The following is a 24802-nucleotide window of genomic DNA, read 5'->3' as shown; positions in this document are numbered from 1 at the left end:
TACAGTCTTCACTACCCGTTGCTTGGCAGTGACTTTCAACGGTGGACCATCCCCTTCCTCTGGGTTCCCAAACTGTCCCCAGCCTCAGCTACCAGCTTCTAACAGCAAGAGCTCCAAACCACTGAACCCCAGTAGTTATCTAACTCACCAACTAGAGTAAGAGTCAGAGTTACTTTATGACTGGTGGTTTATCACCAGTCAATTCCTCTTGGTGCCAAGCCCCGAGTCATACGACCAGTATATTTTTTTTTAGCTAAACACTTGTGGTTATAGCCTTATGTAACATCCTCTCTGGTGAGAGGATGGTGTGTCATTCATTGCTGCTGGCCCTCGCCAGTGCAGTCATTCTCAGGCCTAAGTCCCATGGGACTCATGACCATATTTTACTGTCACAGATTCAAGATTCCCCCAACCTGGGGGGCCAGGTCCCCATATTTATATCCCCCAGGCACTGGGTTCCCTTTTCATCACCTACAACTCGCAGGGCTATGGTGAAGGTATTCGAACCTGTCTCCACACAGGTTGACCCTTTTCTATTTAACTTGTCCTGCTTATAACATCTTGGCATGGATCACACAGAGAATGCCATTCTGCTGTTCCTCTGTTGGGGTGCCCACGTGATCACTACTTATAGCCATTACTTAGCAATGGCTGTTGTATAGTTGCTTATTTCATGCTTGTTGCCTAGCAACATGTCTACATGCCACAGTATATTAATAGTTTAATGATAGAGTACACACATTGCTTTTACAATAGCCACACATACACTCTGCCATCTAGCACATTTTCACCCAGCATGTTTGAATTTCCCATGAGCACATAAATACCAAAAGTATGTTGAAAATACAATCTATAGTCCATTCACGGAGACAAGACAGTCAGCGTAAACAAAGCAAGCCCCGCGTCGCCACAGCTGACAGCAAGGAGGGAAGAAAGCACGCAGTTACTCAGTGTACTCACTGCATTCGGACGCACGTTAACCTGCATTCAGACTGAAGAGTGAACTTTGGACGCCCCTGCAACGAAACATGCATCACGTGATCACTGCATGATTTCATTCAAAGAGTGAAGGAGACACCACATGCATTTGTTTATGAGGACTCTCTCGTCTCCGTGAATGGACTGTAGTAACTTTTCAGTGATAATGTAATGGTGTATGTCATGATCTAGCGACGAAGTAGCCATGTTTGCTCACTGGCTCTAACATAACAGGGTCCACAGCTTCCCTATTTTATATAGAGGTTTCTGCTTTCCAGATCTCCATCAGCTTCTTTGCATGTCACACACAATTTTCTCTCACTGTTGGTGTGACCTGAGAGCTGAAAAACAAAAAGATTTGTACCACTGTGTCTACACTGTACAGCAGTACTACAAAAGATTAGCAATAGATGCAATTTTATGTTGAGCTTCAAGTCATTGCTTTGTAGTCAAAACAACAGACACACTAACCTGTTCCCATGACTCCTCCCACATCTTTTTCGCAGCTTAATATTCCAAACACACTTTGACCAATGTTGCTATTGTAATATCTCTTAGTCTGGAACCAAACCAGTTCATTTGGGTTGAAATGGCTATGATATGGTATGTGTAAAACTTTGTACCCATGCTATTCAATCAGTTAATAAATTTTAATCCTGAGAAAAATGTTCATATATATTTTGGAGTGGTTAACCTTACGCTCCATTAAAACATGAAATAAGTTGTTATGCCTCAGATATACCGTATTTACGCATGTATAAGCCGCACATTTTTTGCCAAAAATTCAAGAGGAAAACTGGGGTGCGGCTTATATTCGAAATATTCGAAATCACACTTCATTTAAAAAAAAATTATATTCATAATTAGTAATACAGGGTGTTCAAAGATCGAGGAAACCGGGGCAGCAGCGTAGAGCGGATGGAATGTTTCTCCGCGACTACTGTGCCCCTCCCCGCTAGCGAGAGTGCAGTCGTGTCGCTGATACCCTTACATCAGTTTCTGTACATGCACACATTTATAAGAATACTGTAAAAAGATAACACAAACTTACCGTGCTTTATAACAGGTGCTGAAAGTGACCCCCTTCTGCTTGCAAACATGCTTCGCATCGCATGAATAAATTATGCGACACTTTCTGAAGTTGGTCCACGGTAATTGAACCATATTACTGTTCATCACTTGACTCGTTACTGTCGATGTCGCTCTCGCTCGAAGTTTCGCTGTCAGGTGATGTCAGCCATACAGCGTCATCTTCAGTCCCGTCCATTGCGTTGGAAATGGATGTGACTTTAAAACTTTTGGAAACCATTTCTTCTGGTATGGTGTTCCATGCAGCCACAATCCACTCACACATTTGACTTAATGAAGGTTTCTTCAATCGTCCAGTCGGCGTCATCTCCGTGGAACCGCATCTCCAGTCCGGGAAAAAGCGCCGCAAATGAGACTTGAAAGGACGGTTTATTGACACGTCAAGTGGTTGTAACATGCCAGTCATCCCCCCTGGTATCACAACCATATCACTTTTCTCCTGCCTCATCTTCACTTTCACATTTTCAGTTAAATGGCTTCGAAAACTGTCAACCACTAACATTGACCGCTGACGTAAAAGTGCGCCTGGGCGCCGAAACCACACTGATTTCAACCAATCCAGATAGAGCTCTTCTGTCATCCATCCTTTTTCTTGAACTCTCACCAAAATTCCCGGTGGAAGCTTTTCTTTCGGCAATGTTTTGCGTTTGAAGATTACAAATGGTGGTAGTTTGTTTCCATCAGCAGTGATACCAAGCATTACGGTACACCGCTGCTTTTCTGCTCCTGCAGTCCGCACATGCACTGTTTTTTCGCCTGCTTTGTTCACTGTACTTTCACCCGGCATTTCAAAGAACACAGGAGTTTCATCAACATTTCCAATAGCTCCCATGGTGTAGTTGTGCGTCTTTCTTAATTTCAGGACATGTTTTTGAAATGCAAGCAGTTTCTCCTGGTATGTGTCGGGAAGGCGCTGCGCTATTGACGTCCGTCGCCGAATTACAAGATCATGTCGGGCCATAAAGCGCCTTGCCCATCCATAACTTCCCTTAAATTCATTACGAGGAATTTTCATTCTGTCCGCTATTTTGAGGCCTTCAAATTGAATCATTTCCACAGACACTGAAAATCCATCCGCCCGTGTATTACGCACGTATCGCAAAAGTTTATTTTCAAGTTCTGGAAATTTAGCTTTCTTTCCGCGGAAAGATTGTCGATTTTGTGACGTTTTTTCAAGGGCATCTTTCGTTAGTATCCATCTTCGCACATTTTTTTCGTCAACGTCGAATTTTCTCCCTGCTGCTCGATTTCCGTGTTCTTGTGCGTAACGCACCACTTGAAGTTTAAATTTAGACGTATAATCTGCTCTTACTCGACCCATGTTTCACTCAGAACTAACCAGGCAAGTCAAGTAAAGGCGAAAAGATTATAACTCTCCCCTGCAATGCCTTTGTTCCGAGCGGTACCGTTATTTTCGCCAGTTGCGAACTTGGGAATGTTAAACGTTGCCAAATTTCAGAATAATTTCTACTCCTGAAATAATATTACAAGAAAATTATTTTTTCTATAATTTCTGTCTGAAAATTGTGCTGCGGCCTATACATGCATAAATACGGTACATAGCAACTTACATGCAGAGAGATTTCCTTCAATGTGGCTCAAACTGTAGATGCACTAATTTTCAAAGCCACACATACACATCCAGTATTGCTGTATGCAGTAAAATTGATTTATTGTTTTTTATTTTCAAACTGTCTTCTTAGAAGAATGATTTAACATCTCAGATCACCTTCATAAACTCACTGTACAGGATATCTTAGACATGACCAGTCTCTCAGTCTGTCTCCATGCAGCAAAGAAAAGCAAACCAAGATGACCAAGATGACCAGCTATAAATTTTTATAAAATTTTCCCTATTCTGGAGTTTGTACTATTTGTATATAGTACAGGATAAATACTAAAACTTAGAATTGCATGCTTGCCATGACAGATATATTAAAATGCCCCTCAAGATATTGTACAGCACATGAATTTACATCAAGCCCAGAAATCACATTTTTTTTGCAGTTTCTCTGTTGTAAGGTACCATTTACAATTAATTATAATTATGTGAGAGATATCATGACTGTTGCCATCCGTTTGGTGTGAACGATGGTTGCTAGAAGTGTCATACAAGATACATTGTTAAATACACAGAATTTTTCAACTGCAGGGTTGTGCACCCAGCATATGGCATACTGTCCTGAGAGAACCTACCCTATAGAGACTTCTTACATTCCATGTCTCAAAACTCATGTCCATTTTCTTTAGCTTAGGTCATTCATCCAAAGAATCTGGCTTAGGTACAAGGCCATTTGCGACATTTTGTAACAAGCTTATTTTTTACAGTTAGGAGTTGTTAGCCCTAGGACCACCACTTGTCTGCTGTCCATAACTGTTAATTTAATATATTCACAGCTACCCTCCATTATCTGGTGGCTGTCTCCTCCATCCACAACCTGAGGACACACCATGCCATGGTGACAAGGGACCCACTTAACATAGGGATCCCTGCACCACTTACACTGTAGTTAGTTATAGTTGCGATACTGGAGGGCAACAGAGTCCTTTAGGAGAACCGATATTAAGATGAATTATGAACCGCAAAGGAATACTGTTATTGAGGGTTCAGCACCATGATTACAAAAGCCCATTCTTGAACCCTATCATCAGCTTGATCAATCTACTTCCATCTACTTCTGAGATCTAGAAGACTTTGAGGTTTGCCTCCACATCTTTCTTATATGTTTTCACACAGAGGGACAAATTTACTCTTACCATTCACATTCTTATGTGATTTATCAATGGTCCTGTTCAATGAATATCAGAATTTGTCTCCCCAAGGCCAAAGAAAATTAAGTTATACTGACAGATCACAACATAAACATATTTGTACAAATAATTGAATAAATAAATAAAGAACTGGAGATGATATACCATACACAATTCCTTGCTTATAAATAAAACTTCTAACAGGTATTATCCTGAAGTCCTGAAATCTCCTAACAGACATACACAGAACTCCTTGCTTGCATAGAAAGCTGCTGAAAGAAATTATCCTGAACTCTTGAAGACTTTTAACAGATGTTTATATAGAAGATTCCTAACACATACAATCCAGAACTCCTTGCTAAAAGAGGAAATTTATAATTTCTATTAACAACTCCTTGTTACACAGAAGAGTTTTAACATATATTATCAGAAACTTCTTGCTTACATTAATGCAAGTTGTCACTGTCAGATCCAGAAATACAACACATTTCATGTAAATTGAATGTAACTGAGACTGGTGGACCAATAGTGTATTTAATCTATTTAATCACAGTATGCTTGAAATGACTGGCAAGGAAGCAGTTTTGGTTTACATTCAGGCACTATCCCAGCATTTTCTAGGATGTGTGGTTATTTGAATACCGACACCTTCACAAATCTGCAGGTTACACAGCATAAAATGTCAGGATGATTCTGAAGGATATGGAAGGAAGCAGTCACATAACCTGTTTTAATATGCTATTTGAACATATGCCCAGAAAGACTGATAAGAGCCACAAAATATCTCAGCCTGGACAGACATGAACCCAAAAAATACTGAGTCAAATTAGGCATGCCAACAACTATACTGTGACATTCAGTGATATAAATAAGTAAGGTACATTAAATTTTACTGCTTCTATAGGCATGTACATGTATTTTTGTTTCCATGGTTTGCTGTTTTCATCTACAGAAATAAATCATGTCCACCTCCCCCCAACACCCCATGACAGAGGACTGTGTAAGAATCAATAAATTGACTTATTGATCCAATGAATACTGCAACAATTGAATAGGTGCCAAGGGCAGTCACAGTAGTAGGAGTAGGTCAGAACTTATCAAACAGTCATTAAATATATCCACTAGCATGTAGTGATATCTAGAATTACACTGTTCTGCAAATTGCTAATCTTTTGACGGAGATGTAAGTGTTCAATATGGCACCCACATATAAGGTTAATCAGTTAACATTTGAAAAACTAAGCACAAAGTTAGGCCATGCCATAGCTCAAGCGGTTAGTCACTGGCTTCCCACTGTGGCGGCCCGGGTTCGATTCCAGGTCTGATCAAGTGGGATTTGTGGTGGACAAAGTGGCGCTGGGACAGGTTCTCTCCAAGTACCTCAGTTTCCCTTGCCAATCTTCATTCCACCAAATTCTCCATCATAATCACCCGGGGCAGGCTACCATAGGCCAATCAGTGGCTGCCGTGCCGAGTGGACCCAGTTTGACTCCACCCCCCCACTAAGCGAATTTAAAGAAACAAAGCACAAAAGTTCTTCTAAAGCTGCACTCTAGCCACTTCATGTTTTTGGATCAGAAGCCAGGATAGTTCAGTCAGGACAGCAAATAGGCTATGGTCTGAATAACCAAGGAATCAGAATTTGATTACTGTCACTTCTCCACAGCATGCAGACTGGATCTGGGTCCCATCCAGTCTCCTATCTGATGGACACTGGGTGCTTTTTCCCTAGGGGTAAGAGACTAGAGCATGAAGATGACCACTTACCCCTATTTATTACAGAGAACTTTACCCCTGATTTTAACATGGTTCTATGGCTCTAACCTAGGACTGTTAAATCAAGGAGATTGTGATGGGATGTACATGTAGATAGAAGAATTATGTAATATATACATAATTCTGATGTACAGAATGTCTGATAGGTTATGCATATTTTAAATTGTTGTAAAAATGTTATCTGAGAACTGATTTCAATTAAACGGATTGCAAACAATACAACATTCCTTAAGGTTTTGTAGAAAATACTTCAAAATTCCACATTATCACCTGAAATTTAAACATTTCCTTAAATGAACTAGCATGTTAGCTATTCCTGACTGCAACATGTGTTCAAAAATGGTAGTAAGGACACTGGTTATTCTTTCTTCCAGTTGTTCTAGGTTTTCTGAAATAAACTTGTTCCTTGGCCCACCCAAGGAAAAAAGTCTCAAAGTGTCACATCTGGGCTGTGGGGAGGCCATTCATGAATACATCAACCAATCCACTGCCCTGGGAAATGGTCATGCAGCCATGTGCAGACAGCATTTGCAAAATGAGGTAGTACCCAATCCTGCATGATATGAAGTGTTGCAGTGTTTTACCTCTTGGAGATTTGGCCACACATGGTCTTGCAACACTTTGAAGTATCTTGCAGCATTCATCATGTCAAACAAAAGGCATAGTCCAACAAACGTGGTCACTGTGATACTACACCAGCTTGTTACTTCTGGACAACTGTGAGCCTTTTCCATACAATTATCTGGATTTTCAGATTCCTAGTAATGCCAGTTGGTGTCGATTCACGAATCTGCCAACATGAAACACTGCCTTGTCACTCCAAAGAATGTTATGAAACAACTGTGGACATTTGTAATTCCATCCCAGAAACGATTCTGCTAATTCCTTCCATCTGCCACAGTCATCAGGAAATAACTGTTGCACATAATGGAGTTTCCAAGGTTTAAAAGACAGTTCTTTCCTAGGATGGTCTTAACTGCATAATGTTTGAACCTGCTTTCAAGAGCACCTGCAAACACTGATTTCAGTGGGCTTCTTGTGAACTCTTCATTCACAGAAGTAATGTTCTCAGAAGTCTGTGAGGATGATGGTCATCTGATCTTGTCTTATCAGTGATAAAACCTATTGTCATTAAGGTTTGGCAGCAGTTCGCTATTGTTCAAGCATTCACTGCTGCATTAATTCCATGTTCAGCCATCAACCACTTTTGAATGCTTATCACTGATCCAGAAACCTCACAATGGGCTGCAATTTTGGCTGTATCATGCACTCAACACTGCATGCATTACTCATCTGAAAAGAAATTGATGTTAATTTCACAGATTCTTATGGAATAATCTGTCCATTTGTTTCATTAAAATCAGTTCACAAGTGAAATTTTTACAATTTAAAAACATGTATTGATTTCTCAGACACCCTATAGAAAAATCTTGGAAAGCAGTCACTTGAGAACTGAAGAAAGACATGGATTACATAACTATTGAACTCACATGAACTGTACCGATGACATTCAGTTCAAATCGCAGGCAAGGAATTAGCTAACCTGACCAAGTTTTTCATGATTTTACTCGGTCTCTCTAGCATTATCCAATAGGCCATGACTGCTCTGATACTGTATAATTAATGTCTAAAGATGAACAGCACTCTTCATCATCATCACAGTCATTCCCAGGATTATGCCTGTTGAGACCTGTCATGGATATTGCAAACCAGAATCCTTTGATTATTTCTGTGGTCTTCCCAATCTCTTCTTTCCTTTTGACTGATATTTTAATATCTTCAGAATCAGATTTTTTATTTCTGATCTTTTCTGCATTCTATCAATTCTTTTATTTTATGGTCCAAAAGAGTGGATCCTACAGCTCTTCTTATGAAATGCATCTCTGCTGATATCAGTCTTCTCCCATCAGTTCTTACTGTCCATGATTTACTGTCATATGATATTAGAATATTAAGTGTCCAAGAGAGGCCCTTATATAACATAAAGATTCAGGATATTCCAAGAGTCATCCAGAAGAGTTGGTGTAAACCATGGAAAACATCATAACAGCCAATTTTTCAGTTTAAATTTTAACCACACAATTCAGAAACTAATGATGTGGTCCCCTGCATGGTAGTATACATATTCATGTAGTGTAACATAGAAAAGCTGCATAAAATAAGATACAAATGACTTCCTCTTTAACTGTATATTATACCTACAGTTAATGTAAAGACATGTAAATTGATAGAAATTAGATCGTTTTTTAATTTTACAATCAGGTGAGACCAAGTCCCTTGGTATTGCAGCTACAAACGAATCTAGTGTACAAATCCTTCATGAGTGGAATGAAAAATGGTAGAGGAACTGAAATTCTTGTAGAAAAACCTACCCCACTGCCACTCAGTCTACAGTAAATCCCACATGGACTACTCTGGGACTGAGAATTGCAACTGCATGAAGTATAGCACAGCCTTAATAATTAGGTCACTGAAGTATGCCTTGAAATATTTCTTCATCACTTACGTGGACAGAATCTGCTAAACCTTACATCCAGTTACTTTGACATATGAACTTACAACCACAGGAATTCATGATTTCATCAATACTTCAAGGCACTTCATGCTTATGGTATGAAATTCATGTCATATTCATAACCTTGTCAAAAGCTGTCCATCTGCTTGTGCATTGCATGATTCAACTTTGAGGCTGAAATCATGCATAAAAGCACCAGTGAACGTGTGTTCAGAAAAAAATGTGCTGTTATATTAATTCATCAGTCCCCATTAAATGGTTATAATCAGGAACTCTTACATATGTAGGAAATACCCTATCTAATGATATTGATTGTTTACTCCACCACTACTGGTTACCATGACAAACATGAACAACGATCCTGCTAATGGTTCAATATGTGCTGCATGCATAGTCAGAACCATATATGCAGGCACACTGAGAAGTCAAGCAACCTATGGAAGGCATAATGCTTTGTTTGTTGATTTACATTAACTTCATATTTTCCATAAATCTGCAATGTTCTATTCACAGAAAACACTGAATGTGATTTCCTCCGTCTTTGCAATACAAATTTGCTTTAGATTAATTCTTGTTAATGACACTACCAGGCTCATGTCATACCGTCAATTTATTCAGAACTAAATAATTCATATATGCTTACCTATATGCATTATGACACGTCTGTGTTAAGATCAGTGCAAAATGTGAAAAGATGAATGCATGATTCCCTTCCGAATAACTCATGTTTTTTGTTAGATGGTTTATGCAAATTGGCATGGCCAGTGAACAGCTAACACTTCCTGCATTGCAATGTACCAAAGTTACAATAAATAAATACTTCAGAATTTTCTGTGGCAAAAGTAGACTTACAACATGGATTGTGTGCATATATGAATCCAAAAATTCAAATGATGCAATGAAAGGTACAGAAGAGGATTGTCTAATTCTTATTTCCTTTGAAATAATAACAAATCAAGGTATAAAGCAAGGGAATCTATTATAGAATTCCTAAATATTGTGAAATGATGGCTGAAAGCCAGAATAATGGAACAACAAAAGCTGGCTGTTGCTAGGCAGCGGCTCAGTAAAGACATTTGCACAGCAATGAATAAACATGTAGTACTAGAGGATGCAGTGTTTTCTATTTGGTCTGTGCCAAGACTATAAAAAATAAAGAAATAGAACTTGAAAGTCCTGCGAGTCGTAAGAGGTGACGAAAATGGAAGTCTCAATTCTGAAACAGTAAAATATGGTCACGAGTCCCAAGGGACTCAGACCAAGAAAGACTGCACTGGCAAGGGCCAGCAGCATATACAAAAGACAGACCCATCCTCTCGTCAGAGAGGGCGCCACACAGAATCAAGACCGTAACTGTCAAATAGTAATAAATATCTAGTCATGAGCCACAGATGGGGCTCGAAACCAAGATTTACTGACTGACTGACTGACTGACTGTCAGTCGCAATGTGACTTTGACTAGAGAGAGAGAGAGAGAGAGTGAGAGAGTGATAGAGGGGGGGGGTGGCGCTTTAACTGACCGACCGGCCAACAGTTATGTCAGGCTTGAGTTGCATTGTTAGTAGCAACTACCTAGCAACACAAACAGACGACTTTATGCGTGATGTAATTGCAGTGATCTACAAAGTGCATAAATTAGTGGGACTGTTACAGTTACTTGTACACACGTAATTACGAGTTATAAATGTTCAGTAGATTCAGTTATCAATCTGAACCCCATGTCTAGTCACTGACATGTGACAGTATATTCAGGGGTTGTTCATTATCCATTAACTATTATGGAAACCCTAAACACCGTAGTGTATAGAGCCGTTGATATGGAACAAACGCGAGATGGGCGAATATATCAAATCACTTTCTGGGCAACGGCTTGGTAAACACATTCAGATGACAAAAGATATGCATGGATGCAACTAGGATGCAACGGACTATGGAATAAAATAGACAGGAAAAAGGTACTATTACTCTTGTGATATAGGTGTATTATATACTAAGAAATGAGATTTTATATGACTATATTAAGAGTCTTGGTGGTCTCTTGAGCATGTGTGTAATTTTATATGTTATTTGATATATGGAATGTATTGCTGTACAGTAGTCTTGTTGTATTGAGTATTTAAAATTTTGATGATGATGACGACTATCTGATTATGTATGTATATTCACATGTTATATTGTATTGCTGACTTGTTCTATATCTGAGGCAGACGCCTCCATGGATTTTGTAGAACTGCAAATAAATGAATTAATGAATGAATGAATGGAACAGGGAAACGGTGTTTTCTATATGATCCGTGCCGAGATGTTATAAGCAAGGGACAAGGTTAGAGCTTAGTCAGTTCTGTGTGGGAGTCTGTGGAGAGAGGACTTGAGCACATGAAGCTGAAGAATTTCCACTGTTAAAATCCGTTACCAGGAACGTCTAGTGAAGACGCTGCAGGCTAGAGAAGTATTAGCGTTTAGTGATGTAAGTGTGGAAATTAGTGATAGTGCTATAGTAACTTGTAGTTATGACCTGTAAGTGGTCAATAAATCTAATATCCAATCATACCCCATCTGTAGTCACCCAAATATGTGACAACTGGTGTCAGAAGTGGGATGGATTGGAAAGAATTGAATCAATCGAATTATTTGATTGAACACTCCATTGTATAGTTATATCGCCACACTATGAAAATGGAATAAATACTGGAATGCCTGATAGCTAAAATGGACGCCACTCTAAGGGAAATGAGAGCCGGCCTCCTGAAAGAAGAAATACCGAGCAAAATGGAAACCAATCAAGAAAGGACGGAAGCCAAACACGAAAAATGGATGCTAAGACAGACCCCAATCAAAAAAAATAAAAAAAGATGGAAGTCAGGATAGACGCCAGTGATGACAAGTTTGGGGTCCTTCGAAGCACTCTTGTCTCCCGGGTGGATATCCACCAAGCCAGGACAGAGGCCATCCAAGAAGAAATAATAGCCAAGATGGACGCCCTTCAGGAAAGGGTGGGAGCAAGTATGAATGCCTGGCGAAAAGAGCCGACGGCCTATCAATAAGAGATGGAGGCTTGTATGGAGAGTAAGGAGCCAGCCTCAGTGGAAACAGAGCTTGAAGCGGTTCATGAGGAGGTCCCTGAAGAAGATGCTGCAGTGAGAACTGCCAGAGTACCGAAGAAGCTGTATGGTGGCTGACATCTAAACGTAGTGTTCACTGAAAGCTGCTGAAACGGACTCAGGGCGTTGGCGGGTCCCGGAAAAAGTTGGCCGCTACTTGCAGACGGATGACCCCCTGTGCCATTCCTGCACATCGCAAGGGACATGGTCATCAGGTATCAGGTAGGGACGATGTTGAAAGAGGAACCTCGGCAGGAAGGACGTTTGGGAAGAGACGTCGGGCGCAATTGGAAGGCGACAATGGAGGAAGGGACCGAAACGTAAAGGAGCAGCTACGTCTAGGAACTGAGAGGACATTCGGCAGGATCTTCAAAAAGGCTCTCATTCTGGAGATCGTGAAACCAAGAGTCAAGCCTTCAGTCAGGATTCGAAATATGAGTGAATTGACATTGTGGAGGGGTCAACACTCTCTGAAACAAAAGAAGAGACCACTAACAACAGATTTAGAACTATGGATGTAGGAGCATTGAACACTCACACAAATGTTGCCTCCATCGATTGGCAAATGAGAATAATGGTGATACTGGCACCCTATGTTGGAAGCACTCGGGATGAGCGGCCTTAAGGAACAGCGGGAGCGGCTGGAAAGTAATCACCGTGAAAATCGAGCCATGGGGAGGAAGGTGAGATCAAGCACAGGCGTCGCAAGCACAACACTCGGAAAAGAAATGCCAGTACGCCTGTAGGCCATTCAAGACAAACAGCCTTAAGAAGGGAGCAATATAACTTGCTGAGCCATTGCTATTCAACAACAATGAGATGGGGGCATACACAGGGCCGTTCTATATGATCCGTGCAGAGATGTTATAAGCAAGGGACAAGGTTAGAGCTTAGTCAGTTCTATATGGGAGCCTGTGAAGAGAGGACTTGAGTGCGTGAAGCTAAAGAATCTCCACTGTTAAAATCAGTTGCCAGTTATGTCAAGTGAAGACACTGCAGACTGGAGAAGATTTAGCTTGTAGAGTCTCGTAAAGTGTGGAAAACAGCGATAGTGTTATAGTTGCTTGTAGATACAACCTGTGAGTGGTCAGTAAATCCAATCCATGCCCTATTCATAGTCACTCATACATGTGACAATATATTCAGGGGGCATTCATTAAAAAGATACCTGAGTCCATACTATAGTTATATTGTTACGTGGGCATGTAGGCATGCAATCAATATCACAACAAAAGTAGAGCTCATGAAAGTATACAAGTGACACATTCAACACTTCATTCATGCATGTCACATCGCATGATTTCACTGGTCCAATCCAGCAAGCACAAAGGATAATAGTAAGTACAAATTTATTGAATACATTTTGTCAGAAATACCACAGCAAAACTACACAGCTTCCACTTACTGTGTAAGAGAAACTTACTAGATTATGGTTTCTTAATGCTTTCATCATAACTAAACGTGATTAAATTATTAGTTTTGACAAAAGTTTTGATAAATTCAGTATGCTTTTATGGGGGGGGTTCTCCCATCACCTAGAATACCATTCGTTAAAGTGCTCATATAACAAATACATACTGGTTTTTAAAGCAAGAGAAGTTATTTTTTATTTCTTACTTATTCTGTGTGTCCCATTTTCACTTTCTTGCTTACTGTACATTTCTTTCTTTCTCTGCAATGGCTTACAGAATCACTCAAACACTTTCAATTAAATTTATGGCACTCAGATTTTGTTCTTCATTATGATTTATGACATTCAAATGTTCTATACTGTATAATGGTATCAACAAAATTTCTGACATTGTAAATGTAACTGAAGAACTGAACATCAGGCTATTTAACAACAATGTATAAACTACAAACATTGTGTATATACAACGAAATGTAGAGATGGTCATGAATTCTTTTTAGTAGACAGAGGTCTGAAAGGAAGCAATTGAGGTAAATCACAAACCCTCAGTCAGGTTAGCCAGTTTCCTGGCCAATATTCAAACTGGCTATCTCTGAAACGAAAGCCGCTCAAGTTACTTCTCAGCTAAAACTGGTAGTTGTAAAACTGTGTTTCATCACATATAACATTTTCCCAAAGTACTACGTGGAATATCATCTTTTATTCTTTGTCTTCTGGTGTGAGCTACGAAATACTGAAAGCTCAAGGAACATATGGTAATTTCCAATTTTAAGACACTATCCAAACACTTGTACCAGCTAAAGTAATATGACAATGAAAGCTGGTTCTTGGGAAGATATTAAAAATAATTGGCTACACAGTTCTGTAGACATTAACCACTAAATTTGGTAGGATGGTAAGCTAGGATATTTTTGGAAGCCTGTGATATCAGTACAAGTTGCTGTGATGAATATTGCAGTAAACCACAAACAGCATAGTTAATCGTGCAGCTTCCGTTATTTTAGGTTCTGTTTCTTGGTAAAAAGTAAAACTGGAATACTAATGGAATCATCAAAAGAAGGTATATCTGAAGGCAATGTCAGTTCAATGCAGGAGCAGCCAAACATTACAGTGCAGTGGTTAACACAGCTATTTTATATTTGAGATGTTCAAGGTTTAGATCTTTGACAGTAAATTGGTTCTCCTGACCCAGATTTTTCATGGCTATCCTCAGTTCTTCTAAACAAATTTTTGAACGGTACTCATACCTTAAACATGTCAAATCCACTTCTACATATTTTCCCAATGCAATTAATTTGCCATTCAACAATACAGAAACTATGTAGTTCCAAAAAGTGTCATCTAATCTTTACTGTTATATGAGATGGTATTATGATAGGAACATAATTGTGACTAATACAATAGTCATGAGAGAAATCACTTACTAAAGTAGCTATCATTATATAACTTCAGAACTGAGTACACAGTTTCCAACGTAATCTGCTGATATTTTGCAACCCTCACTAGTCATGACATTCATCATTACAGACATAAATCTACTGTCTGCACAGCCAACAAATATTTCATGGCGCCTAGTAATAATTTCCATTGCTGATTAAGCTAGACAATTTATATATTACTCTGAAAATAAGTGTATCTCCTGTACTTCTGTGTTCTGTCAAGTCATTTCCAAAGTACTGACAAAGTGTGATTCTAGCTTTCTCTAAAGCAGCAGTAACTGAAGCTACTACTGAAGTCATTTATATAATAAGTGAGGGTCTTTTGTATAGTGCACACACAAATGTATATCATCCAGTCCAAATAAAAATTCTTACTATAGTTTAAATTGATATAATGTACTGGGAATAGAAAAATGAAAGTTATTCAAATATTCACTGGAAAATGGAGAAAATTTGTGATGCATATAATAAATTTTCAGTTAAATGCTGGGACTAAACAGTAACCTGGCTTCAGTCATAGCAACTGCAGAGTGATTTCAGATAATAGGTAAGTACTAGGAGAGAATCTACAAATTCAAGTGATCAAGAAAATGCTCCTGACTCTTCATATAATGATTTGGATGGCATCAGTATTTTACAGAACTGTGCAAATAGCATGGTTGAGTGTTTTTCATTTTATAATAAAAGATAAAGTTCTCCCTGTACTTAATTAATTAAGCACCAAGCCATGAAGGCATATTTTGAAGCATAGGTACAGTGCTACCATTTTTGACCTTGGCACTAGATGGAGGTGAGTAGTCAGCTTCACACTCTGGCTGCTGTACGCCCTGGTACCAATTGGATATGAGGCTGGATGTGCCTCAGAACCGGTCTGGACCTTATGGAGAGAGAAGAATCTCATGCCTTTGCCAGGAATCGAGCCTTGGCCGTCCAGCTCATAGCCCATCACTATACCGATTGAGCTATTATGGCTCTAATCCATTTTTTAATACTTACAGAAAATTGTTTGCATAATAAAGAAAAATTTCATTTAAGTACATCACAATGTCCCCAGATTTATATTAAACAATATGGCTCAAATGCTAGCTAGACTTATATGGTACCAATATATAAATTGTAAATAATAACTGGGCCGCAGAAAGTGGTTGGATACTATGATAGAAACTATAAATACATAATATCCAGGCTATGTTATATTCTCACAGCTACATTTTCATTTGTTTGTTGTTAACTACACTTGGAAAACTACATGATTGCTTTCAAGAAACTATAGCACGGTCTTAGTCAAAGAAAGGACCTAAGCATTTATTCATGACAATTTTGTAATCTTGCATACCTCTGTTGTCCAGGCAACGATGACCCAAATCATTAATTATTTAGACTGCAGGCTGAGCCAAGCTCAGGCAATACAATTGATCCAACTACGGTGGAAGAGACAGATGGGTGGGGGGTGCAGGAGAAGTCTTACAACTGTGGGATGTAACAGGTGAGTTGCCAGTGCAAGAATGTACTAGATGTGAGGCACTGCTCAGCATGTGGCCTGAGAAGACTTTCTGGTGAATTGTGGGATTCCAATTTGCCATAATATAGTGTTAAGAGGGATGATACTGCATAAATAATGGAACTTATATTAAGATGACCATGCCACAGCTCCCTGGAAGTAATCCTACAATAACTGAAGAAAATGAGGAAGAAAATGCTAAAGGTGAGAACTATTATAGTTTCTTAAATTATTTTGATATTAGATATCAACTCTTGATATTATGTACTGTTAAACAAGATCTGGTGGAATGATTGTAAATAATGAATTGATACAGATGTAGGAGGAAGTGTTAACAGTCAGCTTTAAGGTATAACACTAGTATTACTGGTAGTTAATGTGTGGTTGGTGATATGAAGCATTTTGCTCTCAGCAGTGTCCTGATAGTAGATTCTGGCGGTCTTCTTTATTAAAATATGCTGTTTACTGTACTGATCGCCTTTGTGGTCTAGTGGTCAGAATTCCTGGCCACAGGTCCAGAGGTCCCGGGTTCGATTCCTGGAGCTACCAGTTTTTCTGAGAAGTAGTGGGTCTGGAACGGGGTCCACTCAGACTCGTGAGGATAATTAAGGAGCTACTTGAATTGAAAAGTAGCGGCTCCGGTCTAGAAAACCAAGATTAATGGCCATGGGAATCCGTTGCGCTGACCACACATCACCCTCTATCCGCAAAAGTTGGCACTAACTTCGCTGACAAGTGGCGGTCGTTCGGTCGGTAAAGTTCCCTTGCAGACTATAATCCCCAGAGTTTACTGTGTTAGAATTACTGCCCAGATTTTAGAGGTGTATTCATGACAAAGCTAAATAATACTGAAGATATTAAACTGAAACATTATAAATTATTTTTGTGTTCCACTTATCATCCTTCCACAGTCTTGTTAATCAGTTGCAGATATTACAACACATAATTTAATAATATATTTTCAGGTTCTCCTAATTTCAGAGTTGATATTTTATAACTTGTGGGGAGGGGCTTTAGCATATCATATGCTTACAACATGTTCTTTTCAGTTTTTTTTTTTGCAAGAGTACTGTAGGATTGCACAGGTTGTAGTAGCAGTAATCTTCTAGGCTTTTATCTGGGAGTTGCTCAGTTTAAATATCAGCTGGGACTCCAGATATCCTGACAGGGGTTTTCATGGATTCCCTTGGTCCTTTCATGCAAATACCAGGAATAGTATCTCAATTAGGCCATGATTCCTTCCTTTAAAATTTTTTTCAATTTGCCAGCAATCCTATCATTCAACACTATATCAGATACGTTCATCAGCGCAAAATAAACCATAAGCATATATAGTAAGCTCTGCAAATCTCTTACTGGTGAAACCTGCCACAATCTTATGAAAAGTTAAACGATTACGTCTAGTGTGACTGGTGAAGATTTTTCTTATTTTAAATATTTATGCCCTTACATGTTCCGGTCTTTAGAGACCATCATCAGAGGGACACCTTTACATCAATACAGTTGGAAGTTACTATTACAATATATGTTCTGAACGTTAAAACATACATATATAATATTAATAATATACAATTGGGTATAAAATCTAAAGTTTTTACAACTACGGTGGCTGTTCCAATACGTTAAAATATTTGTAATTGGTTTGTTAAGATTTTATTGGAATTTATAAACCAAGTAGGTTTGTGTTGTCTTTCTTATTATTTCTCTTGATGGGGGCCAAATGTGTGCCGCCTTGTCATTCTCAAGAAGAGGGTTCTTTGATGTTGTCCTGTATGTTTCTGTGGCACGCTGTGTTGTTTTTACAATTGTTTTACAATCTGTTGCATTTGTAGTCAAAAAGAATGCAACCTGCTCTACATCCATGAAGAACATCGAACATCAATCTTCTTAATTGGTCTTTCTAACTGTCTGAACCTTGCTGCCACATGATAGTGCTGGTCTGCCAAGTGGTTTATAAAGTTGTATCGTCATATGTCTTGACACTATTTATGATCTGAAAGTGTTACTATATTCAGGATTTTTATTTTATATGATTCTTTTTACATTCAGATTCTCTTAGCCTTCAAAGTATACAATGTTTTCTAATAATTAAAGTATCAACTTGTTATGGGAATCTACTATATTAAAATTGGTTGTGTACTGTGTTAAAGACATGCAAATACAATCAATTTTCTGCCATAAATGTTTTCCATCCATCACCATAACTTGAAAACCTCTTTCCCAAAGAATTTTCTGTAAATTTGAACATGAAATAGCTGCTTTAGTCCAAATAAGGACTGCAGAGTGAGGGCTGAGCTCCTGAAAGCTGTAACCTGACAGAGTGACATGTGGAAGAGAGTAGTGTTATGGTGCATAACATCTCCTATCAGTTTCCCTTGACATTTCTTATCGCTGGCTTCATGCATTGTTTATATACCAGCTGCATAAGGTGTTGATACGGTGGAACTGTGTAGCATGGATTTCATCAACTGTAGACTCTTACAGTCCCAAAAATCTAGTAGGCACAATATTCTGAGTAAAAGCTGGGCATAAAATTTTCAAAGTCATGGGAACCTGAGTTTCCACTCCACGTTCTCCTGTCTAATTTCTAAATCAACTTTTGAACACACATTTAATACTCTGTTAATATTCTTAAAAAGTGACTGCATCCTGTTTAAATCATCTGGCTTTTAAGGTTAAGTTTTGTATTTAATCATGCTGTCAGTATCGAGACTATATAGCATTGATAATAAGATCATTAATGAATATGGAGCATTTGATGGAATGAGAATTGGAAGGGGGAATCGAAGTATTTGGTGAAAAATCACCCCAGTACCATTCATATAGAATTTGAGATATTTTTATTATTTGTCTTTAATATAAAATATCACATGCCTAGTCCCAATGTTTCATTGTCTACTGCCATCAACTTGAAAAACTAAATTTAGATTTCACACAGACAACATGTTCTTATCTTTTATTCTACAAAAAAAAAGTTATCTTAATAGAACTTGCATTTGATTTGTTTCATTCTGGTCCATCACACTAATAATATTATGAGAAAGTTAATTAGTACTGTACAGTGTGACTGGTTAAGATTTTTTTTCTTATTTCAATTATTCATGCCCTTACATGTTTCGGTCTTCAGAGACCATCTCCAGAGGGACACCTTTACATCAATACAGTTAGAAGCCACTATTACAATACATGTTCTAAAAGTTAAAATATATACATACAATATAAATAATATACAATTTGGTGTAAAATCTAAAGTCTTTACAACTATAGCAGCTCTTCCAATACAATAAAATATTTATAGTTAGTTTGATAAGATTCTATTGGAATTCGTGAACCAAGCATACTTTTCAAGGATCTACTGCACACAAATTTTCAGGATCCTTTACTGGTATACTAACACTGATCCAGTGTTGTTTCTAACCCCATAATTTTCATGGCCCCATATTACTATTATTGACGACAAGACATTACATACATACACACCTTCATAGTTTCATTGATCCCTTGTTCAATCCAGACTGGATATAGACCTCGTCATAAAAAGACTTGATTGCAAAGAAATGATCAAGTCTTTGGAACATATGAAGGTGCCTCTAATGACATGTTTGTTCCAAGTTTTATGAAATCTGTTAATTTGTTGAGAAGTTATCTGACATAGATGGACATGACACTATAAGCCTGCCTACCCTTATGGAATGACATATATATATATATATATATATGATAAAATGTGTTGCTTTGGGTAGTCTATGACCTTTTGTTCATGTAAGATGAACCCTCTCTTCGTGCCTGTGGTCCAACATTGTATGGTATATTTGAAGAGCAATAAGTATTCTCTGTTTGACAGGTCTGGTGTTTGGTCCAGTTGAATGCAGCCTTCAATTTCTGCTGACAGAATTTTGTAATTTGCACCAGTAAAGGAAAGTGATTATCCTTTGGGCTCATTTCCAAAGTGATGTGAAGAACTGTGCCCATATTTTACACCTCTTTTCCTAAATTTATACCATATAATTTCTGATCTTATTGCAATGAACTTTGATGTATAAACATCAGTGTTCACTGCTTAGCATAGCAATGCCTATGGTATGGCACTTTTTGGTCTAATAAAAAAAAAATATAATGTAATAACTTGGGATTGATAAATAGGGTTGTTCAGATCTATGGTGAGCTGACTTTGCAAATTAGTTGGCAAATACTCATTATTACTAACAAACTATATTTTTGCAGATTTTATTTTAAGCATTAATATTTAGATGTGCAATGGGAACAAAATTATCCATTTTTTTAAAATAATGAGAAGTAATATTTTTATCTACATTTTGTATTAATTCCATTTCTGTTCACTCAAAAAACTTCTGCATTCCACAAGAAAACGCTTCAAAGATACATCCATTCGCTCAGTCATGCTGGTTTACCTGTCTGTACATACACCACTTGACACATGCTGAACAAGTTTTCATGAATTTGATACTGGTAGTTCTACTGAAATTTTTTGACATGTCCAAATTTTGTTTAAAATCAGGAAACAGTAATGGGCGGTTTACAAGAAGATATTTATATATGTTTCTGCATGCATCTGTAGTGTAACCTGCCAAGTTTTATTGGAATGAAAAATGTTTTGCACAAAAGATGCACCAATAAATAGAACACATGTTTCACACCAAGGACACTTTACCCATATCTTGCAGTCTTCAGGATAATTAAACAAAAAAAAGAGAATGCACTAGAATTGTTAAACTGTGTATATATTTGCTAACTCGTTATGAATAATGCCACCTTAAAGTCATTGATAAAATAATGTTGTATTTTAACGTCCTGTTGCACTGATCTTCATCCATGATATGTAAGCAATGTCCGTCTTTTAGTGCACTCCATTTCACTTGTTACTTCACAACATGTTTCGGCACTACAGTGCCATCATCAGGTGCTCCATTTACGTCAATCTATTTCATTGCTTGCCATTACGTCATTGTAAAATTTAAAAAGTATTTAAAAATGTTTGTCAATTATAATAAATATATATATATACTAAAAACTTGTTAAGATTATTTATCTTATCTGTCCCAATTCTAACACCACGCATAGTTTCACCAAGTGAAATTCAGTGCACTAAAAGACGGACATTGCTTACATATCATGGATGATAAAATAAGTTTCACTATTTCTTTTTAAAATTATAATTTGAAAATCTGATAAAGTACATCTTTTAAACCCCCAGCAGATTATACGGTGCCATACCCCAGGTGATCACAAATATGAATCTTTACCACTTTAAAAATCCCAACCCTTCTATCAGGATGAAATTTTAAGCATTATCAGGCGTGTTTTACATAAATTCACTGAAAGTTTCAAGAACCTTTTACCTGTTCTATATGATCTTAACAATATTCATGATCAATCTTATAAGTATGGAACTTCTTTAAGAAAGGAGAATTAATACAATTACAAGGAAATTTAACTAACGCTCTTCCACTCTGCAATATTTTCCTGTTGATTAGATTTGTCAGCATCAGAATTTATGCCCTTAGGCAGGAGTGACAAATGCTTTTTACAGTATAACCCTGAGAAAGAAATGTTACAAAAGCAGAAGCAAATGCAAACTACAGAGAAATATAAGTTGATCCTCAAGAATATGACACAAGAATATTCTATCTAATGGGTACAGTATTTCTCAGTATGTCTATTCTTCTTTCTGTCTTGGAAAGAACCTACAAATGGAATGGGCTCTGAAGGATGTTACAAATGTCATAAACTATGAATCCAGAGTGATAAGAAGCCCAAAACAACATCTCAACCAAGGGACCCATTTTGTGAAACCAATAACAGTTCCATTGTGAGCGGTGCTTGGAAGGAAGATAGATAGTGATGTTACTTTATATATCTTATTTAATGACATTTCTGCTTACAGCTCCAAACAGATCAAAACCTGCCAGCCCTCAGCCACATTCAAGGCCTGCAAGTCAGTCCACTGGATCATGTCTGGAGTTGAAACCCACTGGATCATGCTCCACCACACCACGCAAAAGCCTCAATGAGGGTAGTAATGAGACACTCCAGCAGCACCCTGCTAGTGGTGGTCAGGAGCTGCCCGGGTCAACTACCCAAGTCACCACGCCCAATACAAGCCCTAACCCCATGCGTCGGTTCTCCAGGACAGGAATTCATCCCATGCTGGGAGTGGGCCTTGCTATTCGAGAAGCATTTGGTGAATATTTATTATATTACGGTTGGTACAACTGGTGCAGAAAAATGTGCATTCACACACAGAGCTGAACCTTCTAGAAGGGTGGCAGTAATGTGCTTTCAAAATATGAAATTTGCCTAAAACATAAATATGGGAATGTTAAAAGAGATTCATTACCATTCTGAGTATTAGATATTTTTCCCAAGAAAAGTACCTTCATTCTGAGAAATAATATAATAATATGTCTCTAAAAATGCATATTCAGTGCCTGTTGCAGATGAACACTGGAAGTCCAGCAACAGAAATCTAGAATAGTGACATTATATGTCAAAATAAATCCACCATTTATTGGATAACACACGAGTTTTCAGAAATTGTAACGAACGTATTAAAGTAGTTTATAGGAATTGTGATTTAACACATCTGTTTATTTACAGAAAATAGTATGTATATGGTATACTGCAATATACTGGAGTGATTATTTACTGTGTGACACTGTGTGAATTAACTATATTTTGCTGTGATAAACACAGAAACAGATTAAAATTTATTTAAATTCATCAACTTCCAAAATATTCTACCAGAAATTAAACTTAAAAAATAAATGATTTGATACTTGCTACCTACTGTATTTAACTGTGACCTGTACATACAAAGTATTCAATTACCAGCACATGAAAGTAACATAATACAGAGTACCTGGCAACTTTACACCAGGACTTCAGGTTATTTACAGTCAGAAAAGTCATATGACCATGGGTTAAATTCTCAACAGTTATGGAGCTATAGATATTTGAAACTGAAACTGATTTGAAGAGGCAATGAAGGAGAGCAATGCACAACCTAGCTGAAATATTGTCATGGGAGGGAATGAATATAGACAGGGTTTGGATTGAAGATTGGAATTACTAACAACTTTAACATACGCCTTATGACTACACTTAATTATAGCATGTTTATTTTGTGTTCACGCGCCATGTTTGTCATGTAACTCCCATACGTGGAAATCTAGCAGAGTGAGATCCAATTCTGCAGACCACAAAGGTCAATCCATTGTTCAGGGAACTGTCCATTAAGGTACTGTGTCATATGTCTACTGAATGTGGGGTTGTCCTGAATAAAAGCACTGTCAACTTCTCAAGTATGGAGGAAACAAAACTCTGAAAATCATTCAAAGTTCCAAAATTTATAGTTGACATATTCATTTCTTCAAAGTCATTCTGAATCTCATTTCCCTTTAGAAATATAATGAAATATCTGTTCACATACCTGTCTTTCATTTTTACTATGACTTCTTTAATTATACATGTACACCTGAGATCCCCAATTTCCATATACACTTAAATACTGTCTAGCCTGTATGTAGGATATGAAGTTCTCACAGAGGTGGTTATGAAGAGTTCTGTCTTTGGGATACAATGCCTTTCAGTCTGTTGGAAGCGAACTGACATTTCAGAGGAACATGTCACCTCCATCTTCAATGCTGAAAAGTAAGCCTAGCAAGCAACCAGCATGAAGCAGGCACAAGCAAGGCTTTACTATGACTTTCAATGAACTACAGGACGTTAAATCCAAGAATACAGAACTCTTTAGTGTTAAGTCCATTTCATGTATCTTCATCTTACTGTTTATCAGATAGCCTCATTCTGTCATTAAGTCTTCAAGCTATAAATTACTTTGTAGGAAGAATAAAGTCATGACCATAGGAAGGCTGTAATGTGTGCAATGCAATACACAAAGTACAACTTACCATGTTCTTGTGCCAGGTCCACGAGTAACGATGACGGACACCAGTTATGAAAGAACTGCAGAGTCTGATACGCCATCTCCGGTTGGAGAACAGTACAATGACAGAATCATCAGCATCACCAAGGAGGTGCCTCCATATGAAGATTCAATGGGAGGATTAGAAGGAGTGTTCTCTGCTGAGGAGCATGGCGCTGTGAGTATCAAAAGAAACAAATAATGTTCTCTTAAGGCTAGAGGGAGAAGTCTCAAAGAAAACACTCTCTCGTCTCATGGTGGATAGACTTAGTCATTTAACTATGCTAATGCAGCTG

At 37.9% G+C, this 24802-nt stretch overlaps 1 protein-coding gene and 1 long non-coding RNA gene across 5 annotated transcripts in view; one reads left to right on the top strand and one right to left on the bottom strand.

Moving 5' to 3' along the window:
* Positions 1–948: 948 nt before the first annotated feature.
* LOC111872753 lies at positions 949–24581 on the bottom strand. Of its 2 annotated transcripts, XR_004513941.1 has the most exons (4): positions 24493–24581; positions 7179–7887; positions 1450–1537; positions 949–1319 (listed from the first exon to the last, which is right to left on the bottom strand). It is a non-coding gene; the product is annotated as an uncharacterized LOC111872753 (long non-coding RNA). The 2 variants fall into 2 exon arrangements; XR_002844293.2 differs by lacking the exon at positions 7179–7887 and having other exon boundaries at positions 24493–24575.
* The window catches only part of LOC111872751 (anoctamin-4), a 61637-nt gene continuing 53387 nt past the window's right edge, over positions 16553–24802 (top strand). For all 3 annotated transcript variants that reach the window (XM_023866920.2, XM_033754824.1, XM_033754823.1), the window contains exons 1-3: positions 16553–16765; positions 22467–22763; positions 24509–24684. In XM_023866920.2, the coding sequence (XP_023722688.1) occupies positions 16696–16765; positions 22467–22763; positions 24509–24684 (543 nt within the window). In that variant the 5' untranslated portion in view covers positions 16553–16695. The remainder of the gene's footprint in view (positions 16766–22466; positions 22764–24508; positions 24685–24802) is intronic.

This window comes from Cryptotermes secundus, unplaced genomic scaffold, assembly GCF_002891405.2.
Source record: "Cryptotermes secundus unplaced genomic scaffold, Csec_1.0 scaffold3621, whole genome shotgun sequence".
NCBI classification, from domain to species: domain Eukaryota; kingdom Metazoa; phylum Arthropoda; class Insecta; order Blattodea; family Kalotermitidae; genus Cryptotermes; species Cryptotermes secundus.
Note: the sequence above shows the minus strand (reverse complement) of the source record. Positions and strands in the feature narration are given on the sequence as shown.